General features: G+C 39.5%; 1 protein-coding gene across 4 annotated transcripts in view; it reads right to left on the bottom strand.

Annotated features, from left to right (window-relative positions):
* Nucleotides 1-25091, bottom strand: part of LOC106092978 (SCY1-like protein 2) — a 157938-nt gene that overhangs the window by 43928 nt on the left and 88919 nt on the right. For 3 of the 4 annotated variants that reach the window (XM_059360935.1, XM_059360933.1, XM_059360932.1), the window contains exons 17-18: nt 22150-22403; nt 312-329 (exon numbers count right to left, since the gene is read on the bottom strand). In XM_059360935.1, the coding sequence (XP_059216918.1) occupies nt 312-329; nt 22150-22403 (272 nt within the window). The remainder of the gene's footprint in view (nt 1-311; nt 330-22149; nt 22404-25091) is intronic. The other variant, XM_059360934.1, reaches the window with a different exon arrangement.

Here is a 25091-nt window from a genome sequence, read left to right on the forward strand (position 1 = left end):
GAAACCTTCAATTCAGCCTGGCTGAATAAGGTTTTCTTTAAGGAAGACTTTAATTCAGCCTGGCTGAATATGGTTTTCTGTAAGGAATTTTTCAATTCAGCCTGGCTGAATAAGGTTTCTATGGGAAACCTTCAATTCAGCCTGGCTGGCGATCTATTTGATATCTGAGCATTTTTTGGTTTCTTTGTTGTTGACACTGTAATTTGGCATAATTTTAAGTTATTGTGAGTATAAATAAATAAAATAGCGAAAAAGGTAATGACACTGCCAAATAAAATAAGTTTGAGATTCAAAAGAAAACGTGTACTCACGATCATGCTCCGTGCAAGCTGCGTTGATTTATTTTTATATTCCATGTAAGTTTTTTTTTATTTTTGGTTTTGTTTGTTACGATTAGTACACGTATATAAATGAAATGTAATAAATTAATAGAAACAGAAAACATAAAAAACAGGTAAAGAAAGAGATGATGATAATCATACACATATGTAGTAAATAGGTAAATACAGTATATAGCAAATAGCAGCAGAATGTACATAATAGGTCTTTGATTTTTATGATATAGAAGTATGATTAAAGGAGCTGTCTTTGTTGATTCTCGACCAAAATTCATAATGTCTGACGGTCAAACAAACAAACGAACAATCAAAACTCATCAAAAGTTTAATACAAGAAAGGCACAAAACATAAAGGAAACAAAAGTAAATGATGACAACGCATTATATTACAGAGGGCCAAACGGATACGGATACGGAAATGTTTAATGAACATGTGTGGGGGTTTGTCTTTGTACTCGAGTGGGTGTGGCAGAGAGAGGATGTCAACTTGGCAGCCATATATATGCTGAAAAGGGAATAGTGTGTGTGTTTTTTTATATATCTATATATATATGTATGAGGAGTAGGTATGAATGAATATAGTCCCAGTCATCGGCTTATATTGATGAATATCATAAGATGAGCAAAACAAATCAGGCATATGATTCACATCAAACACATTGGATTTTCATTGAATAAATAAAGGCCAAATTGAAAAAGAAAAACAGAACACAAACACAAGAACACAACAGAACTCCCAAGAACACAAGGCAGTAGGATAAGAACACAAAATGTGAATCGAACACTATAATCGAATTAAGGATTTAGTTGATTTTATTCTTTTTTTTTGGCTTTGCTGTTGTCTTGGTTAACTCCGCTTATTCTCCATCATTTGCCAACGTCTGGTTTAGTCTGTTTTTTTTTTGATGCAAGTCATACATTAATATCAGACATGATTCATGGATTTTATCTTGTGTTCAGTTAGTCAGACCCAAGTTATGTGCGTATATATATATTAAAAAATATAAGTTGATGATGTTGAAATGTTGTAATACGTTGGGCGGCCCAGCATCAGTATCAATAGCATCGATGGAAGCGATATGTTGGGTGGTAAGGCATATTTAAGGACATCTCTGTAACATTTCTATCAACCAAAAGTTTTTGAGCATACAAAAACAAGGAACACAAAATTAAATGGAAAAGAGGAAACAGAAACACGAAGAAGAAACGAACCCAACAATACACAAACAATGAAAAGAAAGGAAGAACACACAAATTATGGTAATATTTTGAAGGATTTCCGAAAGAAATCTTCAACAGCATCAGCAGTCAAGCGGCAATAGTAGTAGATTGAGAAAGGGGAGTATGGGGATAAGCACAACAAGTTGAAAGTCCTGAATACACAGCCTTTTATCAAAGCAAACTGTTTGGGAGGGGGGGACACATCGAAAACAAACTGTTGCTAAAATGAAAATAACCATTTCCTTGGGGGCAGAAATAATCATTATTACCCATGAACCCTTAAGGCAAGCAACAGTGGGCTGAAAAAAAGTTTCCTGTAGCAATAGGGTATATTAAAGGTTTCCTAAAGAAAACCTTATTCAGCCAGGCTGAATTGAAGGTTTCCTAAAGAAAACCTTATTCAGCCAGGCTGAATTGAAGATTTCCTCACAGAAAACCTTATTCAGCCAAGCTGAATTGAAGGTTTGCTAAAGAAAACCTTATTCAGCCAGGCTGAATTGAAGATTTCCTAAAGAAAACCTTATTCAGCCAGGCTGAATTGAAGGTTTCCTAAAGAAAACCTTATTCAGCCAGGCTGAATTGAAGGTTTCCTAAAGAAAACCTTATTCAGCCAGGCTGAATTGAAGGTTTCCTAAAGTAAACCTTATTCAGCCAGGCTGAATTGAAGGTTTCCTATGGAAAACCTTATTCAGCCAGGCTGAATTGAAGGTTTCCTATAGAAAACCGTTTTCAGCCAGGCTGAATTGAAGGTTTCCTATGGAAAACCTTATTCAGCCAGGCTGAATTGCAGATTTCCTTACAGAAAACCTTATTCAGCCAGGCTGAATTGAAGGTTTCCTATGGAAAACCTTATTCAGCCATGCTGAATTGAAGGTTTCCTATGGAAAACCTTATTCAGCCAGGCTGAATTGAAGGTTTCCTATGGAAAACCTTATTCAGCCAGGCTGAATTGAAGGTTTCCTATGGAAAACCTTATTCAGCCAGGCTGAATTTAAGGTTTCCCAAAGAAAACCTTATTCAGCCAGGCTGAATTTAAGGTTTCCTAAGGAAAACCTTATTCAGCCAGGCTGAATTTAAGGTTTCCTAAGGAAAACCTTATTCAGCCTGGCTGAATTGAAGGTTACCTTTGGAAAACCTTATTCAGCCAGGCTGAATTGAAGGTTTCCTATGGAAAACCTTATTCAGCCAGGCTGAATTGAAGGTTTCCTATGGAAAACCTTATTCAGCCAGGCTGAATTGAAGGTTTCCTATGGAAAACCTTATTCAGCCAGGCTGAATTGAAGGTTTCCTATGGAAAACCTTATTCAGCCAGGCTGAATTGAAGGTTTCCTATGGAAAACCTTATTCAGTCAGGCTGAATTTTAGGTTTCCTATGGAAAACCTTATTCAGCCAGGCTGAATTGAAGGTTTCCTATGGAAAACCTTATTCAGCCAGGCTGAATTGAAGGTTTCCTATGGAAAACCTTATTCAGCCAGGCTGAATTGAAGGTTTCCTATGGAAAACCTTATTCAGCCAGGCTGAATTGAAGGTTTCCTATGGAAAACCTTATTCAGCCAGGCTGAATTGAAGGTTTCCTATGGAAAACCTTATTCAGCCAGGCTGAATTGAAGGTTTCCTATGGAAAACCTTATTCAGCCAGGCTAAATTGAAGGTTTCCTATGGAAAACCTTATTCAGCCAGGCTGAATTGAAGGTTTCCTATGGGAAACCTTATTCAGCCAGGCTGAATTGAAGGTTTCCTATGGAAAACCTTATTCAGCCAGGCTGAATTGAAGGTTTCCTATGGAAAACCTTATTCAGCCAGGCTGAATTGAAGGTTTCCTATGGAAAACCTTATTCAGCCAGGCTGAATTGAAGGTTTCCTATGGAAAACCTTATTCAGCCAGGCTGAATTGAAGGTTTCCTATGGAAAACCTTATTCAGCCAGGCTGAATTGAAGGTTTCCTATGGAAAACCTTATTCAGCCAGGCTGAATTGAAGGTTTCCTATGGAAAACCTTATTCAGCCAGGCTGAATTGAAGGTTTCCTATGGAAAACCTTATTCAGCCAGGCTGAATAATTCCGTTAAGGGAACATACTACGAATTGGCACAGTTCCTTAAAACTGCGGATGGGATTCCATCTGGAACTGAATCGAAAACACGCTTGCATGTACGAAGAGCATTCAAGACCTCATCATAAGTCAATCTTATGTTAGACAAGCCGAACCGGTCCCTCTTCGCTGCGCCTTTTTTAACTCTCTAATATCGTTTTAGGGTGGGGACACTTCGCCCTGAATGCGGATATCGAATTCGTGCCATTGTAGCCGATGACACTGAACGCGTTCGAATCCTGGCGAGAACATCGGACATAGCGGTGTTTATCCCCTGTTAATGTTGGCAATATTTTCGAGGTACAATGCCATGCATAGTCATTTTGAAAAAAATTTCCCCAAAGAGGTGTCGCACTGCGGGACGCTGTTCGGACTCGGCTATAAAAAAAGTTCCTTATCATTGAGTTTAAACTTGAATCGAACTGCACTCATTGATAGGTGAGAAGTATCGAAATCTACTCCCGAATACCTTTAATTTGATACCCATATTGAAATGAACGTACAATATGTCTATTTGGGAGAGTTTTGGGGTTGGGGCGGCCCGATAGGTATTTAGGCCCAAATTTTAATATCATATTCGTATTCTACTCTCCAATACCTTTCATTTGATACCTACATTGTCCCCATCGTTCCACTTTTGATTATGGGTTGCGTTTTTGGCCTAAGGGGGAGGGTCCGTTCCCCTTCCGATACCGAAAAATTATTTAGCCCATGTTTCCTTCCAGACCAACATACACCATAAACGAAAATTTGGAGAAAATCGATTCTGCCGTTTTTCACTCTATACGGAACAAACAAACCGAGTCCCATATATCAGTGATTGGCTAATGTGCCCATCTTGAGCGTTTTTGTGGGAGTGGAGTGACCCCCTATACTTCGACATGAATTTGTATGCCAGATTCGTTATCTACTCCCGCATACTTTTCATTTGATACCCATATTGAAATGAACGTTCAATATGTCTGTTTGGGAAAGTTTTGGGGTTGGGGCGGCCCGATAGGTATTTAGGCCCAAATTTTAATATCATATTCGTATTTTACTCTCCAATACCTTTCATTTGATACCTACATTGTCCCCATCGGTCTACTTTTGATTTTGTATTGTGTTTTTGGCCTAAGGGGGAGAATGCTTCCCCCTTCCGATACCGAAAAATTATTTAGCCCATGTTTCCTTCCAGACCAACATACACCATAAACGAATATTTCGAGAAACAACAAACCGAGTCCCATATATCCCCGATTGGCCAATGTGCCCATCTTGAGCGTTTTTGTGGGGGTGGCGTGACCCCCTATACTTCGACATGAATTTGTATGCCAGATTCGTTATCTACTCCCGCATACTTTTCATTTGATACCCATATTGTCGTTATCGGTTCATTTTTGATTTTGGGTGGCGATTTTGGGGTAACGGTGGAGGGTCCGCTCCCCTTCCGTAATCAATAAATTATAAAGCCTATTCTTACTTTTTGACCATATTCGTAATCTACTCCGGAAGACCTTTCATTTGAGTCCCATATTGTCATGATCGTCAAATAAACCTCGATGAAGGGGTTTTGGGGCTGGGGCGGCCCCCCAGGTACTTGGACCCCACTTTTATTATGAAATTCTTAACCTACTCTTGAATACCTTTCATTTGAATTCCATATTGTCCCGATCGGTCCACTTTTTTTTTTTGGGTAGTACTTTTGGGGTAAGGGGGAGGGTCCGCTCCCCCCTCCGATATCAGGAAATTATATAACTAATTGAATTTTATATATAAGATATGGTGTTAAAAGTGTTTCTCGCAAAAGGATACGCTGTGTCAAGCGTCGCATCCCAATGTAGATGGTCTCAAAAACATCGGCGGGTTTTTTCTGATGGTAAATCTTTTGAAGATCTGCGAGCACCACCGTTGACCTTTACTTTGACTCATCCGCTGCTGACCCTATTGCACGGGCCCATCATTTTCGTATTTGTATCGGGGAAGCCCGGGAGCCCACTTGCCTGTGCTATTGTAACTTTTAGGTTCGACCGCACAAATAACATATGCGTTATTTGTGCGGTACCAGTTATAGCTGAGGAGCTTTCTCCTATCCACGGAAACTCCGCACCGGTTTCCTATTGAAAACTTTTATAGAGACTACGTTGCCTTATTCCACTGTATATGACTTGTGAAACCAATGCCATTTGAGTACTATGTCATGCCTGATTATACACAGAGTCCTTCCTGTTCACATCGCTCGTTGTTTGTAGCTCCAAATTTTCAATGGAATCGAAGGCAATGTAAACACTTTTAGTCAAATGCAAACTTTTTGTTTGTCCGCCTTCCCCAGCCCTCATAATGCGTGATGGGACAAGCGAATTGGAATATTTCATGAAAAGGCTGCAAACCCATTCGAAGGACATGTATAACTGGTAATTCCAAGGGGAATACAAGTTAGCTAAGCTTTATTGACGCAAAGGGTCCTTTTTTAAAAGACATTATATTTGCAGTAGTGATTTTTGTCAAAAGGACTCTTTACGCCATCTTAATTACTTTTGCCTACAAGTAACCTAAAACAATACTGAAGGAGATGCTTATCGAACCCAACTCCCTATGCCTTGTTGCTGATTTCTTTACAATAAAAAGTTCCATTTTAAACATTGTATCAATAATTGATAAATCAATCATCCAATAATGAAAGCAAACTCATAAAAACACAAGTCGTGGAAGTCGTTCAAATAAAAGTGAAAAACAAATTGAGCAGGAAAATCCAACAAAATGCAGTTCAAACAAAGCCATAAAAAACATTGAACGCAACAGTAGAACGAACACAACAACAGTGATATTTATTCATTCCTTCCATTCCCATTCATCAGCGAAGAAGAAACGCAACACAGGCTGCAACTCGCAAAAGAGAGGAGAGGAGAGGAGAAAAACAAAGTGAGTGACAAAGACAGACAGCCAGACAGACAAACAAAGTGGTACAAGAAAGTTTGAGTGTCTTTTATTTCACAAAATTTCATTATTTCACAAAATCTTTTGCCACTTTTTACCATGGTTGTGTTGTTTATTTGCCCAAAATAGACTTCATTGATGTACAGGCAAAACGAAAAGAAAACAAAACAAAAAAGATAGCAAAAACAGAAATTGCGAAAGTTTCATTCATTCTCTTTGGCTGGCATGTTCAGGGACTTTTTCTTTTTGAGATTCGGTTACCAAAAGGTCAATCAAAACGCATGGCATCCTGCAAACACAACACCAGCACATAAAAACAGTTACAACACATTAAAGATCAGCCATTTTCATATTTCCCGGAAAATATCACGCGCTTACAGCTTTTCTCCTTTTGTTTTGCTTTAGCTCTTTAAGGTTTTTTAAGCTTTATTTGGTGATTTTAATTTCGATGTGGATGGATGGCGATTAATTAATTTTTCATCTAGAGCAGCGGGATACTCAAGCTAGATCCTCATGATACTGGTTACTGAACTGAAGGGGTATTTGTAGTTAAAATTTATGGCTATAGGGAAGTTGTAGTTCACTATCGAACCCTGATAAAAAGGATTAAAAGACCCCAGTCTCTGTTGAGTATGGGGTAGTGAGCGTACCAAATGATTAGAGATGGCAACATTTCGAAGGCCCTATCGATATTTTATTTTTTGTCAGAATATCGAATGCTATTTTTCCTAACGATACCATAGGCAAAGTTTATTTTTTTACCAAATTGAACAAAAATAAGCCATCGGACAGTGAATGTATCCTTTAAGATATTGTGCGCCTATAGAGGGCGCAATTTTCATCCGATTAGACAAAAATTTTGTACAATGATTTCCTCATGACTTTCAACTGACCTTATGAAATTGCTATAAAAATTGATCTCCAGATTTGTTTACCCCCCACCACAGGATGGGGGTATACTAATTTCGTCACTTCGTTTAAAACACCTCGAAGTATTCGTCTAAGTACCCATAAAGATAAACTTTTTCTTGATTGTCATGACCAGCCATGTCCGTCCGTCTGTCTGTAAAAAGCACGCTAACTTTCGAAAGAGTAAAGCTAGACGCTTGAAATTTTGCACAAATACCTCTTATCAGTGTAGGTCGGTTGGGATTGTAAATGGGCCATTTCGGTAAATAAGCTGATATAGCTGCCATATAAACCAATCATGGATCTTGACTTCTTGAGCCACTAGAGGGCGCAATTCTCACCCGAATTGGCTGACATTTGGCATGAAGTGTTTTGTTATGACTTTCAACAACTTTACTAAGTATGGTTCAAATCGGTCTATAACCTGATATAGCTGCCATGTAAATCGATCTAGAATCTTGACTTCTTTGGCCACTAGAGGGCGCAAGTCTTATCCGAATTGGCTGAAATTTGGTATGAAGTGTTTCGTTACGACTTTTAACACTAGTGCTAAGTATGGTTCAAATCGGTCTATAACCTGATATAGCTGCCATGTAAATCGATCTAGAATCTTGACTTCTTTGGCCACTAGAGGACGCGAGTCTCATCCGATTTGACTGTAATTTTGCACGAAATGTTTTGCTAAGTATGGTTCAAATCAGTCCGTTACCTGATATAGCTGTCATATAAACCGATTCTTGAGCCGCTAAAGGGCGGAAGACTCACCCGATCTGGCTGAAATTTTGCGTTAAGTGTTTTGTTATGACTTCCAAAAACTGCGATAAGTATGATTCAAATCGGTCTATAACCTGATATAGCTGCCTTATAAACCTACCTTGAATCTTGACTTGTTGAGCCACTAGAGGACGCAGTTATTATCCGATATGACTGAAATTTTCCATAAAGTGTTTTGTTACGACTTCCAACAACTGGTATAAGTAAGTTCAAATCGGTCTATAACCTGATATAGCTGCCATAGAAACCGATCTTGGATCTTGACTTGTGAGCCACTAGAGGGCGCAATTCGTATCCGATTTGCATGAGGTGTTTTGTTATGACTGACAACAAATGTACAGAGTATGATTGAAGTCGGCACATAAACTGATATGGCTGCTATGTAAACCGATCTGGGATCTTTACTTATTAGGCATCTAGAGGGCGCAATTACTATCCGATTTGGCTGAAAATTTCCGTGAAGTGTTTTTGTTACGATTTCCAACATTTGTGATATGTATTGTTCAAATCGAATATGGTTGATATAGCTGTCATATAATCCAATCTTGGATCTTGACTTCTAGAGCCACTAGAGGGCACAATTCTCATCCGATTTAGGGGAAATTTTGTATGAAGTGTTTCGCTACGACTTCTAACATTAGTGCTAAGTAGGGTTTCAAATCGGAACATAAACTGATATAGCAGTCGTATAAACCGATCTTGGATCTTGACTTATTAGGCCTCTAGAGGGCGTAAATTTCACCCGAATTGGCTAAAATTTAGCATGAAGTGTTTTGTTATGACTTAAAATAACTGCGCTTAGTACGGTTCGAATCGGTACATAACCTGATATAGCTGCCATATAAACCGATCTTGGATCTTAACTTCTTGAGCCACAAGAGGGCGCAATTCTTATTCGATATAGCTGATATTTTGCATGAAGTGTTTTGTTCCCTTTTCTTTGGAAAATGATGGTTTTAATACACTTTCCTTCGGAAAAGCGTGGTTTTAGAGAAAGGGTGGTTTTGAGCACCCCTTCCTATGGATAAGGTGGTTCAGTACTCTTTCCCAAAGGAAATAGTGGTTTAAGTTCCCTTTCCTTAGGGGAAGTGAAGTTTTGGTACCCTTTCCTTAGGGGAAGGGTGGTGTTAGTACCCTTTCCTCTGGGAACGGGTGGCTTTAGTACCCTTTCTTTTGGGAAAGGGTGGTTTTAGTACTCTTTCCTTCGGGAAAGGGTGGTTTTAGTACCCTTGCTTTTGGGAAAGGGTGGTTTTGGTACCCTTTTCTTCGGGAAAGGGTGGTTTTAGTACCCCTTCCGTTGGAAAAGGCTGGTTTTAGCAGGCTTTCCTTTGGGAAATGGTGGAAAGGGTAGTTTTGGTATCCTTTCCTTAGGGGAAGGGTGGTTTGGGTACCCTTTCCTCTGGGAAAGGGTGACTTTACTACCCTTTCCTTTGGGAAAGGGTGTTTTGAGTACCCCCTACTTTGGGAAAGGGTGTTTTTAGTACCCTTTTCTTTGAAAAATGATGGTTTTAATACCCTTTCCTTCGGAAAAGCGTGGCTTTAGTACCTTTTCCTTTGAGAATGGGGGGTTTTGAGTACCCCTTCCTATGGATAAGGTGGTTAAGTACCCTTTCCCAATGGAAAGGGTGGTAGTTTTGGTACCCTTTTCTTAGGGGAAGGGTGGTTTGGGTACCCTTTCCTCTGGGAAAGGGTGACTTTAGTACCCTTTCCGTTTGGAAAGGGTGGTTTTAGTACCCTTTCCGTTGGGAAAGGGTGGTTTTAGTACTATATGCTTCGGGAGAGGGTGGTTTTAGTACCCTTTCCGTTGGAAAAGGGCTGGTTTTAGCAGACTTTCCTTTGGGAAATGGTGGAAAGGGTAGTTTTCGTATCCTTTCCTTAGGGGAAGGGTGGTTTGGGTATCCTTTTCTCTGGGAAAGGGTGGTTTTAGTAACCTTTCCTTTGGGAATGGGTAGTTTTAGTACCCTTTCTTTTGGAATAGGGTGGTGACGTGGGCGTCAAATTAGCTCACCTTCGTTATCCTCGTGAACTGGTAGTTTTCAGTCTTCTCTCCGTTAACACTGAGACCTCTAGATTCACTGAGATCCTTAGATTCACTGAGATCCTTAGATTCACTGAGATCCCTCATCAGCTAACATCCATAATAGTAAATTTATGGTGGAGTGATAAAATGTTCGTCTGTGGTGTGCCTTGTGCCACTTTTTCCTCGTCTTTATTTCATAAAACCTACAATTTATCCACCTGTTCTTTAGCATAGGGTTTATACAGTCTTTAAGGATCCGGTTCACCCAGTACTGGTCTAAGATATGGATTAGTGTATCGGTCCGCACATTGTTAATAGCTGCCTCTATGTCAATACATACCGCCAATGTGTATGTCTTGGCATCGAAGGAGTGTTCAATTTTATGCACAACCTCGTGCTGGGCAGTCTCCACCGATCTTCCCTTGACATAGGCATGCTGTATGTATTTGAACAGTACGCTGGATGCCCTACTCATTATCATGGTATCTGCAATACATTGCATGGTTTTGAGTAGCAAGGACGTAAGGCTTATAGGTAGGTCTGTAGGTCTCTTGCCGGACTTGGGTATAAATACCACCCTTGCCTCCTGCCAGGCTATCGGAGTATATGCAAGTCTTAGGCACACAATGCAAATAGTGGCCAGTTGGGGCACCAGATAGTAGGCCTTGGTGTTGAGGAGCATGGACGTAAGGCTTATATGTAGGTCTGTAGGCCTTTGGTATCGCATAACTTCCCTTCGCTTCTGCCAGGCTATCAGAGTATATGCAAGTCTTAGGCACACAATGAAAATGGTGACCAGTTGGGGCGCCAGATAGTAGGCCTCCTTCTGTAGTTATGCCAGAAATATTCCTGGTCTGGGTGACTTAAATGGTTTTAAACTCTTCAAGGCTTACTTTACCATCGATTCTGTAATGCTAAGCCGTCGATCAACCTCATTATTTCGAAATTCCCTTGTCTCCCTAAGTCGCCTCGTATGATGTGGAAAATATCTTTTCAATCAAAAGCCTCAGTATGGGTTAAGGATACCCCAAGTTCGTTCCTGCAAAATTCTATACATGTTTACCTGTAACATAATTCAAATTTGTATATCTTCACCAAGGTGAAAGTCATCCTCATGTTTTCCTTATCACCACAATTAAGGAATTTCGAAAATCATCTCAAAAATAATGATGTAAATTCTTGAAGTAAAATCATATTTCATGCACTCGAGTTAAAAGGCAGGTAAAGGAATTGGACTTGTTGTGCTTTCCTTTTAACTCTACGGCAGAATAAATGACGGTTTCAAGTTTCGCCGAAATTCATTTCCTTATACAGTGAAAATTCTCCGACGATAAATAACGAATGGTTTTTAGTCATAAATATTTGTGATTTATTGATGATGACATTGAAGGCATACCTGAGTTTTCCATTTACAGACTATTTTTGTATATAAATCAAGCAAGTGTTTGCAGGTGCGTCAGCCAACCAGTCGATTTGAGAAGGCGGCTATAATTACAAGCACATTTATTTCAATTCATTGGCCCACACCCATACCCAAGGGCGGTGAATGTGGGTGTGAGTAAAAGAGGGGGTGGAGGGGGCATTGAGTGAGATTGCTACAACCGCACATTTTCAGGGCCCTTCTCTCCTCCACCCATCCTTCCATCCATCATTTACACTTGGAGGGTTATTTTCACTTTCTTTTCCTGTTTGGAAGCACTCGGGATAATCTTTGCTGTGGCAGCAAAGAGACTGAAAAAAACACAGCAATTCATCAGAATCCGTTGGAGACCTTTAATTTTTTGCTTAACTGAAGCTCTAGCCTTTTTTTGCTCTTTATTTTTGACAGAAACACGAATTTAAAACAGACACAGACATTTACAAGAGGACAACAAACGAAAAACAAGGACAACAAAAAGGGACGCAGAGAATGAGAGAAGACATTTCTCTCACCTCGCTTTAGAATTTGTAATGAGAACAAAAAAATAACAATAACAACAGCAAAAGGGATGCGAAGAAGAGAAATGCCATGTTTTGATAGATTAAAAAAGGATTAACTTGAATGAGCCAACACACAGAGACAGAAAGAGTGAGAGAACTTTCACTTCTTAGTATTGTTGCTAACACGCCAAGCCACAGAGAAGCATAAAGGACATAAAGGAACGTTGAACACGCAGAGCATTTACCAAACCATACTCGCACAAGAAAATTATTTTCATATTTGTTTTTTTTTTAGAACTTTCAGTTATTTTTAGTTCAGATAATGGGTTTGTTTTTTTTTTTTTTTGTTTTGTATTTTGTTTTCTGTCAATGGTTTTAAGTTTTTTAGACTTACTACGTAGACGGACGATGAGGGTACTGAAAGACTTGATCCTGAGCCACCTCTTGCACCAAAACCATATGCCTAGTTTAGTTTGTAAAATGGTGTAGTTTAAATGTTAAGTGTTTGAAATGTTACAAGATTTGAAGTTGGCACAACATAAAATGTATGGAGAGGACAGCAGCTCGAGATTTAAAAGGCTCATCAACAATTAAAAAAAATAAAAATTATACTTAAAAAAAAAACAGTAATAAACAAATAAAAAACTGCGGAATTGAGGGTTTCCCATAGAAAAGCTTATTCAGCCTGGCTGAATAAGGTTTACTATGGGAAACCTTTAATTCAGCCTGGTTGAATAAGGTTTTCTATGGGAAACCTTCAATTCAGCCTGGCTGAATAAGGTTTTCTATGGGAATCCTTCAATTCAGCCTGGCTGAATAAGGTTTTCTATGGGAATTCTTCAATTCAGCCTGGCTCAATAAGGTTGTCTATGGGAAACCTTCAATTCAGCCTGGCTGAATAAGGTTTTCTATGGGAAACCTTCAATTCAGCCTGGCTGAATAAGGTTTTCCATAGGAAACCTTCAATTCAGCCTGGCTGAATAAGGTTTTCCAAAGGAAACCTTCAATTCAGACTGGCTGAATAAGGTTTTCCATAGGAAACCTTCAATTCAGCCTGGCTGAATAAAGTTTTCTATGGGAAACCTTCAATTCAGCCTGGCTGAATAAGGTTTTCCATAGGAAACCTTCAATTCAGCCTGACTGAATAAGGTTTTCCATAGGAAACCTTCAATTCAGCCTGGCTGAATAAGGTTTTCCATAGGAAACCTTCAATTCAGCTTGACTGAATAAGGTTTTCCATAGGAAACCTTCAATTCAGCCTGGCTGAAAAAGGTTTTCCATAGGAAACCTTCAATTCAGCCAGGCTGAATAAGGTTTTCCATAGGAAACCTTCAATTCAGCCAGGCTGAATAAGGTTTTCCATAGGAAACCTTCAATTCAGCCAGGCTGAATAAGGTTTTCCATAGGAAACCTTCAATTCAGCTAGGCTGAATAAGGTTTTCCATAGGAAACCTTCAATTCAGCCAGGCTGAATAAGGTTTTCCATAGGAAACCTTCAATTCAGCCAGGCTGAATAAGGTTTTCCATAGGAAACCTTCAATTCAGCCAGGCTGAATAAGGTTTTCCATAGGAAACCTTCAACTCAGCCTGGCTGAATAAGGTTTTCTATGGAAAACCTTTAATTCAGCTTGGCTGAATAAAGTTTTCTATAGTAAACCTGAATAAGGTTTCTAGGCTGAATTGAAGGTTTCCTATGGAAAACCTTATTCAACCAGGCTGAATTGAAGGTTTCCTATGGAAAATCTTATTCAGCCAGGCTGAATTGAAGGTTTCCTATGGAAAACCTTATTCAGCCTATGGAAAACCTTATTCAGCCAGGCTGAATTGAAGGTTTCCTATGGAAAACCTTATTCAGCCAGGCTGAATTGAAGGTTTCCTATGGAAAACCTTATTCAGCCAGGCTGAATTGAAGGTTTCCTATGGAAAACCTTATTCAGCCAGGCTGAATTGAAGGTTTCCTATGGAAAACCTTATTCAGCCAGGCTGAATTGAAGGTTTCCTATGGAAAACCTTATTCAGCCAGGCTGAATTGAAGGTTTCCTATGGAAAACCTTATTCAGCCAGGCTGAATTGAAGGATTCCTATGGAAAACCTTATTCAGCCAGGCTGAATTGAAGGATTCCTATGGAAAACCTTATTCAGCCAGGCTGAATTGAAGGATTCCTATGGAAAACCTTATTCAGCCAGGCTGAATTGAAGGTTTCCTATAGAAAACCTTATTCAGCCAGGCTGAATTGAAGGTTACCTATGGAAAACCTTATTCAGCCAGGCTGAATTGAAGGTTTCCTATGGAAAACCTTATTCAGCCAGGCTGAATTTAAGGTTTCCTTACAGAAACCCTTATTCAGCCAGGCTGAATTGAAGGTTTCCTATGGAAAACCTTATTCAGCCATGCTGAATTGAAGGTTTCCTATGGAAAACCTTATTCAGCCAGGCTGAATTGGAGGTTGTGTATGGAAAACCTTATTCAGCCAGGCTGAATTGAAGGTTTCCTATGGAAAACCTTATTCAGCCAGGCTGAATTGAAGGTTTCCTGTGGAAAACCTTATTTAGCCAGGCTGAATTGAAGGTTTCCTATGGAAAACCTTATTCAGCCAGGCTGAATTGAAGGTTTCCTATGGAAAACCTTATTCAGCCAGGCTGAATTGAAGGTTTCCTATGGAAAACCTTATTCAGCCAGGCTGAATTGAAGGTTTCCTATGGAAAACCTTATTCAGCCAGGCTGAATTGAAGGTTTCCTATGGAAAACCTTATTCAGCCAGGCTGAATTGAAGGTTTCCTATGGAAAACCTTATTCAGCCAGGCTGAATTGAAGGTTTCCTATGGAAAACCTTATTCAGCCAGTCTGAATTGAAGGTTTCCTATGGAAAACCTTATTCAGCCAGGCTGAATTGAAGGTTTCCTATTGTAAACCTTATTCAGCCAGGCTGAATTGAAGGTTTCCTATTGTAAACCTTATTCAGCCAGGCTGAATTGAAGGTTTCCTATGGAAAACCTTATTCAGCCATGCTGAATTGAAGGTTTCCTATGGAAAACCTTATTCAGCCATGCTGAATTGAAGGTTTCCTATGGAAAACCTTATTCAGCCAGGCTGAATTGGAGGTTGTGTATGGAAAACCTTATTCAGCCAGGCTGAATTGAAGGTTTCCTATGGAAAACCTTATTCAGCCCATAAAGCTCTTCCCTGTGTGTTTTTTTATTAGGTTTAAAGCTTTTATAGCTGACCTTATTTAGCCAATCTGAAAATTGTGTCTCGTATATGGCTTACGTTTTCTTTTGTTCTGTGTGAACTACCTTTCAGTTAAGGGAGAGCAGTTTTTTTTTTTATTTTTTTTATAAACACCTGTATTTCTTGGTGTTTTTAATGAAGAGATATAACAGAATCCTTTTATTTCGTGTGACATCCTTTGTAATGTCCACACTGCCACGTGCTGCGATGTAAAAAACCACCAAGGTAACAACAAAAAAAAAATTAACTTAATCTGAGATGAACCTTTTTAATCTCGAACGTACTGCCCCTCCATACACATGTACATATTTGTGAAAGTTTTGATATGTGTGTAATGGGGCGAGGGTGGGTGTATGTTTATGTGAAATTGTATACAAGTGTCAGAGCATTAGTATAAATAGTTTGTTGTGTTTTTTTTTCCAGGGCGTTTTTGTTTGTGTATGCACAGGACAATGTAGGTGAATGGGTATTTTTTTTTTCGTTTGGTGTGTAAAGAGTGTGCGTTTGTTTTAAGGGAATTTTTTTTTTGTTTGGTTTTATTTATTGCATTTTTATTTAAGCGGGAGGAAAAAGGAAATGAGATTATTTTAAAAATGGATGTTAGGGTTGTTTGTTTATGCCAAAGGGCTAATAAATGTAGTTGAGAAAAAACAAAAACGCAAATACGCAAAAAATAAACTAAACCATAAATTATACAATGAACAAATAAAGGTAATCTTTATGGCTTTTTGATTGCATGATTCGGTAAACCAAAAATAACCATCCACGGATTGCTGGGAGTTAATTTTTGCAACATTAAGCTGTGATTGTTGTTACCAATGTGCAATTTAGATTTCGTTTGATTGTTCATAGCGTTTGTCCCTAGGCTAAATGAGTGATATATATGTGTAAAATTTTGTATTGATTGGATAACAAACACATCCTGTAGCTTGATTATAAAACAGGAGCAGACGGACAGGCTGATTCGCGACCAGACGGACATGGCTAGATCGAACTAGGAAGTAATTCTGAGTCGATCGGTACACTTTTAACTGCATAAGTAGTGGCTTATGTTCAGTCATAGAAATGTTTATTTTCATTGAATTCTTAGACGTAAAGTCTTCCAATGGATGGCAAAAAATTTCACCGATTGTCAAAATATTTCGTATTTTGGTTATAAGGAACAAAAGAAAACAAGTGAAAGCGTGTTAAGTTTGGCCGGGCCGAATCTTGGGAAAATTGTTGCTTCCAGGGGATCAAGAAGTCGAATCGGCAGATCGGTTTATATGGGAGCTATACCAGGTTATAGACCGATTTAGACCGCACTTAACACAGCTGTTGGAGGTCATAAGAGAACACCATGTGAAAAATTTAGGCCGAATCACATGAAAATTGTGGCTTCCAGGGGCTCAAGAAGTCAAATCGGTAGATCGTTTTATATGAGAGCTATACCAGGTTATAGACCGATTTAGACCGTGGTTGACACAGTTATTGGAGGTCATAACAGAATGCTATGTGCAAAATTTCAGCCAAATCGGACAACAATTGTGGCTTCCAGGGGCTCAAGAAGTCAAATCGGAATGTCGGTTTATATGGGGGCTATACCAGGTTATAGACCGATTTAAACCGTATTTGACACAGTTATTGGAGGTCATAACGGAATGCTATGTGCAAAATTTCAGCCAAATCGGACAAAAATTGTGGCTTCCAAGGGCTCAAGAAATCAAATCGGGAGATCGGTTTATATGGGGGCTATACCAGGTTATAAGCCGATTTAGACCGTAGTTGACACAGTTATTGGAGGTCATAACAGAATACTATGTGCAAAATTTCAGTCAAATGGAATGATAATTGTGGCTTCCAGGGGCTTAAGAAGTCAAATCGGGAGATCGGTTTATATGGGGGCTATACCAGGTTATAGACCGATTTAAACCGTACTTGACACAGTTGTTGAAAGTTAAAACAGAACATCGTATGCTAAACTTCAGCCAAATCGGACAAAAATTGTGGCTTCCAGGGGCTCAAGAAGTCAAATCGGGAGATCGGTTTATATGGGGCTATGCCAGGTTATAGACCGATTTAGACCGCAGTTGACACAGTTATTCGAGGTTATAACAGAATGCTATGTGCAAAATTTCAGCCAAATCGGACAAAAATTGTGGAAATTGTGGCTTCCAGGGGCTCAAGGAGTCAAATCGGGAGATCGGTTTATATGGGGGCTATACCAGGTTATAGACCGATTTAAACCGTACTTGACACAGTTGTTGAAAGTTAAAACAGAACATCGTATGCTAAACTTCAGCCAAATCGGACAGAAATTGTGGCTTCCAGGGGCTCAAGAAGTCAAATCGGGGGATCGTTCTGCCGAAAATCGGGAGATCGTTCTCCAATTTTCATCCGATTCGGCCTAAATTTTTCACATTGTGTTCTCTTATGACCTCCAACAGCTGTGTTAAGTGCGATCTAAATTGGTGTATAACTTGGTATATATATATAGCTCCCATATAAACCGATCTGCCGATTTGAGATAAGGCGATGGGCCTGGGAATAGACCCCAAATTTTTATATAAGTTTCGTATTTTAACTTCCGTTTGAACCCTATATAATTCCGATCGGTCTACATATCCGCTTGGAGTTGATTGTTGGGGTGTGGCGGCCCTCCTGGTACTTGACCCGAAACTTTTATATAAGTTTCGTATTTTACTTCCAATTGCCATTCATTTGATACGCATATTGCCTCACTCAGTAAATTTGTCATATTTGGGTGGTTTTTGGGGATGGGGCTGGCCTCCGACACCAGGGGTCAAATTGTTATATCAAGTTTGTACTCTACTCTTAAATACCTTTCATTCGATACCCATATTGTTCGAATCGGTAAACTTGCCCGTTTGGGTAGGGCGTTCCCCCAGAATATTTGAGCTTAAAGCTTTATACCAATTTTGTGCATTTGGGTTGCTATAAGCTTTAATCGGTCCTCCTTACTCCGAGATCTGGCATTTTTGAAAATTGGGGTAGAGGGGAGGGTCCTCTCCCCCTTCGGGATTTAAAAAATGTGGTACCCGTTATCAAGCTGGCGGTCCAATTTTACCATTTATGAAAATTTCATGAAAATCGGATGAAAACGTTTTTGAGTCTAAAGGTAACATACATTGAGGCCACCTAGGGTGGCCACCAGTGAAGTCAACACTGAACACTTGGGTTCGAATCCTGGCGAGAATATCAGAAAACCAGTAAAAAAAGCGTTAAGTTCGACCTGGCCGCATTTGAAGTACCCACCACCTGAGGTATGTAAGTAAACCACATTTGGCATAATTTTATTAAAAATGCACTATTTGTGCACCCATAGTAGCTATATCGAAATATGGTCCGATTTGGACATGGACATTCAGCGGTCTTATAAATACAAGCCACTGTTCAATTTTGTAGATCAAAATATTGGTATTTTTGGCAGATATATCCAAATATAGACCGATGTGAATCATATGCGACACGGATGTCGATAAGCTTAACATAAGTCACTGTGTCTAATTTCAACGAAATCAGATTCGATTTCGATGTGTTGCAAACGGAATGATAAAATGAGTATAGCCCCACCCTTCGGTGGTGAGTATTAAAATGTTCAACGATGGTATCTCCTCCTAATGCTGGCGACATTTGTGAGGTACTTTGCCATGCAAATACTTCTCCCCAAAGAGGTGTTGCTCTGCGCCTCGCCGTTCGGACTCAGCTATAAAAAGGAGGCCCTTAATCAGTGGAGCTTAAACTTGAATAGGACAGCACTCTCTGATATGTGAGAAGTTTGCCCCTGCCGGAATGGAATGGTCATGGGCAAATTTGCATAAGTGACCTCCTTTTTATAGCCAAGTCAGAACGGCTTGCCGCAGTGCGACTCCTCTTTGGGGAGAAGTTTTTACATTGCTGCCATACCAACTGGTACAGTTCCTCACAAATGTCGCCTGCATTAGAAGGGGAGAACCACCGCTGGTAAATTTGTGCTAATATTCTCGCCAAGATTCGAACCCAGGCAGTCAACGTCTTAGGCGGACATGCTAACCTCTGCGCTAAGATGGATTTGTAAATGGCTTTATCGGTCCATGTTTTGATATAGCTGCCATGCAAACCAATCCAGGAACTTGATTCCTTGAGCCTCTAGAGTGCGCAATGCTTATCCTATTTGCCTGTAACCTGATAGAGCTCCCATGTAAAGCGATTTCAGATCTTGACTTCTTGAGCCGCTAGAGGGCGCAATTATTATCCAATTTGGCTAAAATTCTGGATAAAGTGTTTTGGTATGATCATCAACAACTGTGCCAATAATGGTTCAAATCGGTTCACAACCTGATATAGCTTCCATATAAACCAATCTCGGATCTTGACTTATTTAGCCTCTAGAGGGCGCAATTACTATCCAATTAAGCTAAAATTTTGCATGAAGTATTTTGCTTTGACTTCCAACAACTGTACCAAGTATGGTCCAATCCGGTTCATAACTTGATATAGCTCCCATATAAACCGATGTCGGATCTTGAATTCTTGAGCCGCTAGAGGGCGAAATTGCTATCCGATTTGGCTAAAATGTTTCATATACTGTTCTGCTATAACTTCCAACCACTGTGCCAAGTACGATCTAAATTGGCCTGTAACCTGATAGAGCTCCCATGTAAAGCGATTTCGGATCTTGACTTTTTGAGGCGTTAGAGGGCGCAATTATTATCCAATTTGGCTAAAATTCTGGATGAAGTGTTTTGGTATGACCATCAACAACTGTGCCAATAATGGTTCAAATCGGTTCACAACCTGATATAGCTTCCATATAAACCAATCTCGGATCTTGACTTATTTAGCCTCTAGAGGGCGCAATTATTATCCAATTAAGCTAAATTCTTGAGCCGCTAGAGGGCGCAATTGCTATCCGATTTGGCTAAAATGTTTCATATACTGTTCTGCTATAACTTCCAACCACTGTGCCAAGTACGATCTAAATTGGCCTGTAACCTGATAGAGCTCCCATATAAATCGATCTCGAATCTTGACTTCTGCTGTCGCTAGATGGCGCTGTTGTTATTCGATTTGTCTGAAATTTTGCATGAAGTGTTTTACTTTGACTTTTAAAAACAAAAATTGTCTAAGTGAGTGTGTAAAGGACTGCCACTCTTACCTAACCTAAGGTCCAAATCTGTTGATAACCGATCTCGGATCTTTAATTCTTGATCGCTTCTTCTAGAGGTCGCATTAATTATCCGAATTGTGTGAAAGTTTGCATGAGGTGTTTTATTTTGACTTTCAACAACTGTGTCAAGTTTGGTCCAAATCGGTTTATAACCTGATGTAGCTCCCATATACACAAATTTTGGAATTTGACATCTTGAGCCGCTAGAGGGCGCAATTATTATCCGATATGTCTGAAACTTTGCATGGTTCATAAATTGATATAGCTTCTACATAAACCCATCTCGGATATTGAATACTTGAGCCGCTAGAGGGCGCAATTGTTAGCCGATTTGTTTGAAATTTTACACGAGGTGTTTTATTTGACTTCCAACTACTGTGCCAAGTTCAAATCGGTCCATAACTTGATAAAGCTCCCATATAAATCGATCTCGTATTTTAAATTTTTAAGCCGCTAGAGGGCGCATTTATTGTCGGATTTGGATGCAATTTTCAGAGTCGTCGTAAATTGTAAGACGATCTAGCAATGTCTGTCCATCAGTCTATCTATTGGTTTGTTTGTTTGTCTATCTGTCTATTTCCCTGTCTATTTATCTCTCTGTCTGCCGGTCCATCCGTCAGCTGAAATCACGCTACGGTTCTTAAAAATGCAGAGATAAAGCAAAACTTTTTACAGATAGCCAGGTTTAGTTCGAAGAGTGACTATATCGGTCTATATCTTGATATAGCGCCCATAAAAGGCGTAATGCCTGAATATGATGCACCATGTACCAGGTTTGATTAAAATCATCCTCACAACGAGGTTTCGCCCAGCTGCACTCCATTCGGACTTGGCTATTAAAGAAGGTCTTTTATCATCGCATACCTCCCACTCCAGTGCTAACGAATTTAACACTTTTGCAATCTTTTTGGTACGCATTTTTAAGAGGCCAGATCAACAAACGAACATTTATTTGCCAGCATATGGTTATGAGTTTGTGGTTAAGTATTGCCTACTTCTAGGGTTATATGCCTTTTTGCTTTTCGTTGCTTTTAAAATCCTAACTTTTCGGCCTGATTTTCTGCATAAAACAAATTTGTTGTCCTTCTTTAGTCAATAAGCCTGCCAATTGAAATAAAATTAAGTTTAAAGAATACAAACAAAATTCTATGGACTTTTTTTTTTCTTAATGAACAACATTGTCCTTTGAGTCGGTATCAACACAGTGATGATTTTTCTTTTTTCATTGTCCTTACTATTCTTCGAATTGTTGATGTTGCGAATGTTTTCTGGTTTTCTTTTTGGAGTGCAAAAGGACAATTTGCAATCATTGCTGTTAAATGAAAAATAACTGGAGGCAAGTGTCAAACAATCACAGCGTAATGGCGAAGCCTAAAGGAAGGCGTAAAAAAACGATAAAAAAGCAACTCAAAAAAAAAAAAAAATAAATAAATAAAAAAACAAAGAAAGGAAAATTTTTACATGATTTCCCCATACGCTTGCCATTGGCATGGTAGTTTAAATCATCGTGGCCCACCCATGGTTACTAATTTCAATGAGACAGTTATGTGTGGGCAAAATCGAATTGAAATTTCAAACTTACCGTGGGCGGCGATAGATTTATGGTCGAGCCACGCCTCTCCTGAGGCCCAATACTTGAGTGACGTCTTGTGGGTAGGCCACTGCCGGGGGTGCCACCCGGCGATGAGGCACACGAGGGGGCAATGCGTATCTTTGGTGTCATTAATGTATTGTCCGAGAGACGTCGATTGGGGAAGGCATTGGCCACTCGCAGAAAATTGCTATCCGGTGATGAAGGCGAGCAACCGAACCACCAACCACCCAACATGCCAGAGCCTAAAAGAACAAAATTAAGTAGGGGAGGGTGTAACATAGCAACATAAATTAATAATGAAATGTGTGTGTGTGTGTTTGTTGTTGTTTTTGTTGCTGCTCTTTGTGCATTAATAATGACCAGCACAAATATTTATAACAATGACTATGGAGTACTGGCAAGCTGTTCATTGTCAAGGTGACATGACAATGGTTGGCAAGTTGGCCATACATTTTGGTGTACTGTCCTTGGGGAACACAATAACACGTGTTGTTTTAATGGACTTTTTTTTGTTTTTTAATTGAAACAAAGCAGTAAGATGCATGAAAAGTTATTTTTTAATTATTTCGCATTAAACAGAAAAATGTTAAGAACATTTTCCATAAACATTTTATTTCAGTTGAAAAATTCTGTGGAATAAAAATTTCATTGAAAAATTCTATGAACATTTTTTTTGTAAAAATCGAATTTTACAACATTTTCTTAAAATGCCAACAAAATTAAACAAAAGTGACCAGCATTGCTCCCCCTAGAGGCTCAAGAAGTATAATCGGGATATGGGTTTTTATTGGAGCTATATCAGGTTAAGAACCGATTTGGGCCATACATGGCGCAATTGTTGATGGTCAATACGAAACATTTCATGCACAATTTTAGCAAAATCGGATAACAGATGCGCCCTCTAGCGGCTCAAGAAGTCTAAATTCGAAATCGGTTTACATGGGAGCTATATCAAGTTATGAACCGATTTGCATCATACTGCAAACAGTTGTTGGAAATCAAAGCAGAACATTTCATGCAAAATTTTAGCCAAATTGAATAACAATTGCGCCCTCTAGAGGCTCAAGAAGCCAAGATCCAAGATCGGTTTATATGAAAGCTGTATCAGGTTAAGAACCGATTTGAACCATGCTTGGTACAGTTGTTGGAAGTCAAAGCAAAAACACTTCATGCACAAATTTAGCCAAATCAGATGTTAATTGCGCCATCTAGAGGCTCAAGAAGTCAAGATTCGAAATCGGTTTACATGGGAGCTATATCAGGTTATGAACCGATTTGGACCTTACTTGACACAGTGGTTGGAGATAAAAGCAAAGCACTTCATGCAAAATTGTAGCCAAATCGAATAATAATTGCGCCCTCTAGAGGCAGAAAAAGTCAAGATCCGAGGTCGTCTTATATATGAGCTATATCAAGTTATTAACTGAATTAGACTATACTCGGCACAGTTGTTGATGGTCATGCCAAAACACTTCACGCTAAAATTCAGCCAAATCGAATAATAATTGCGCCCTCTAGAGGCTCAAGAAGTCAAGATCCGAGATCGGTTTATATGGGAGGTATATCAGGTAATGAACTGATTTGGACTACACTTGCCACAGTTTTTGACGGTCATACTAAAATACCTCGGGCAAAAATTCAGCCAAAGTGGATAATAATTGCGCCCTCTAGAAGCTCAAGACGACGAGATCCGAGATCGGTTTATATGGCAGCTATATTAGGTTATGAACCGATTTGGGACATTCTTGATACAGTTGTTGAAAGCAAAGCAAAACAACACTTCAAGCAAACATTTAGACAAATCGGACAACAATTGCGCCCTCTAGAGGCAGGAAAGTCAAAATACGAGATCGGTTTATACTTGAGCTATATAATTGCGCCCTCTAGAGGCTGAAGAAGTCAAGATCTAAGATCGGTTTATATGGGAGCTATATCACTTTGTGAACCGATTTAGATTATTCTAGGCACAGTTGTTGATGGTCTAACCAAAATACTTCATCAAAAAATCCAATCAGCCAAATCGGATGAGAATTACGCCCTCTAGCGGCTCAAGAAGCCAAGATCCGAAATCGCTTTACATGCGAGCTATATCAGATTATATACCGATTTTGATCATTCTTGACACAGTTATTGAAAGTTAAAGCAAAACACTTCATGCAAAAATTCAGCTAAATCGGAAGATAATTGCGCCCTCTAGAGGCTCAAGGAGTCAAGATCCGAGATTGGTTTATATGGGAGCTATAACAGATTATGAACCGATTTGCCCCATACTGGGCACCATTGTTGATGGTCATGCCAAAACATTTCATGCAAAAATTCAGCCAAATCGAATAAGAATAGCGCCCTCTAGAGGCTCAAGAAATCAATATGCGATATCGGTTTATATGACAGCTATACCAAAACATGGACCGATTGGGCGCATTTACTATCCCAACTGACCTGCATTAATAAGAAGTATTTATGCAAAATTTCAAACACCTAGCTTTACTCCTTCGAAGTAATTGTGCTCTTGACATACAGACTGACGGACAGAGGGGCGGGCATGGATCAATCGGCTGAGAATGTCAAGATATATATACTTTGTTGGGTCTCAGATCAATATTTGGGTATGTTACAAACGGTATGTTACAAATTAGTGTCCCCTTATGCTATGGTGGAGGGAATAAAAAGTAAAAGAGCTTTAAGTCAGGCTGCATTAACGCTTACTCATCCAGATTCAGCTCGCTGATTCTGGGGTTAGTGGGGTCCACACCACGAATCCCATTAGGCTCGTCTGCGAGTACCACTGCCTGCGCCGGAGAATTGAGACGCACTTGTGGTATTCGAACGGCTGGTATAAAGCGAGCAGCTGCTACGTTAATGGTGTCTCAGAAATTCCTCTCGGCAACTAGCACATCCGAGGGGGATGTCAGTTTACTGAAGCGGCGATT

This window comes from Stomoxys calcitrans, chromosome 1, assembly GCF_963082655.1.
Source record: "Stomoxys calcitrans chromosome 1, idStoCalc2.1, whole genome shotgun sequence".
In the NCBI taxonomy this organism is placed as follows: domain Eukaryota; kingdom Metazoa; phylum Arthropoda; class Insecta; order Diptera; family Muscidae; genus Stomoxys; species Stomoxys calcitrans.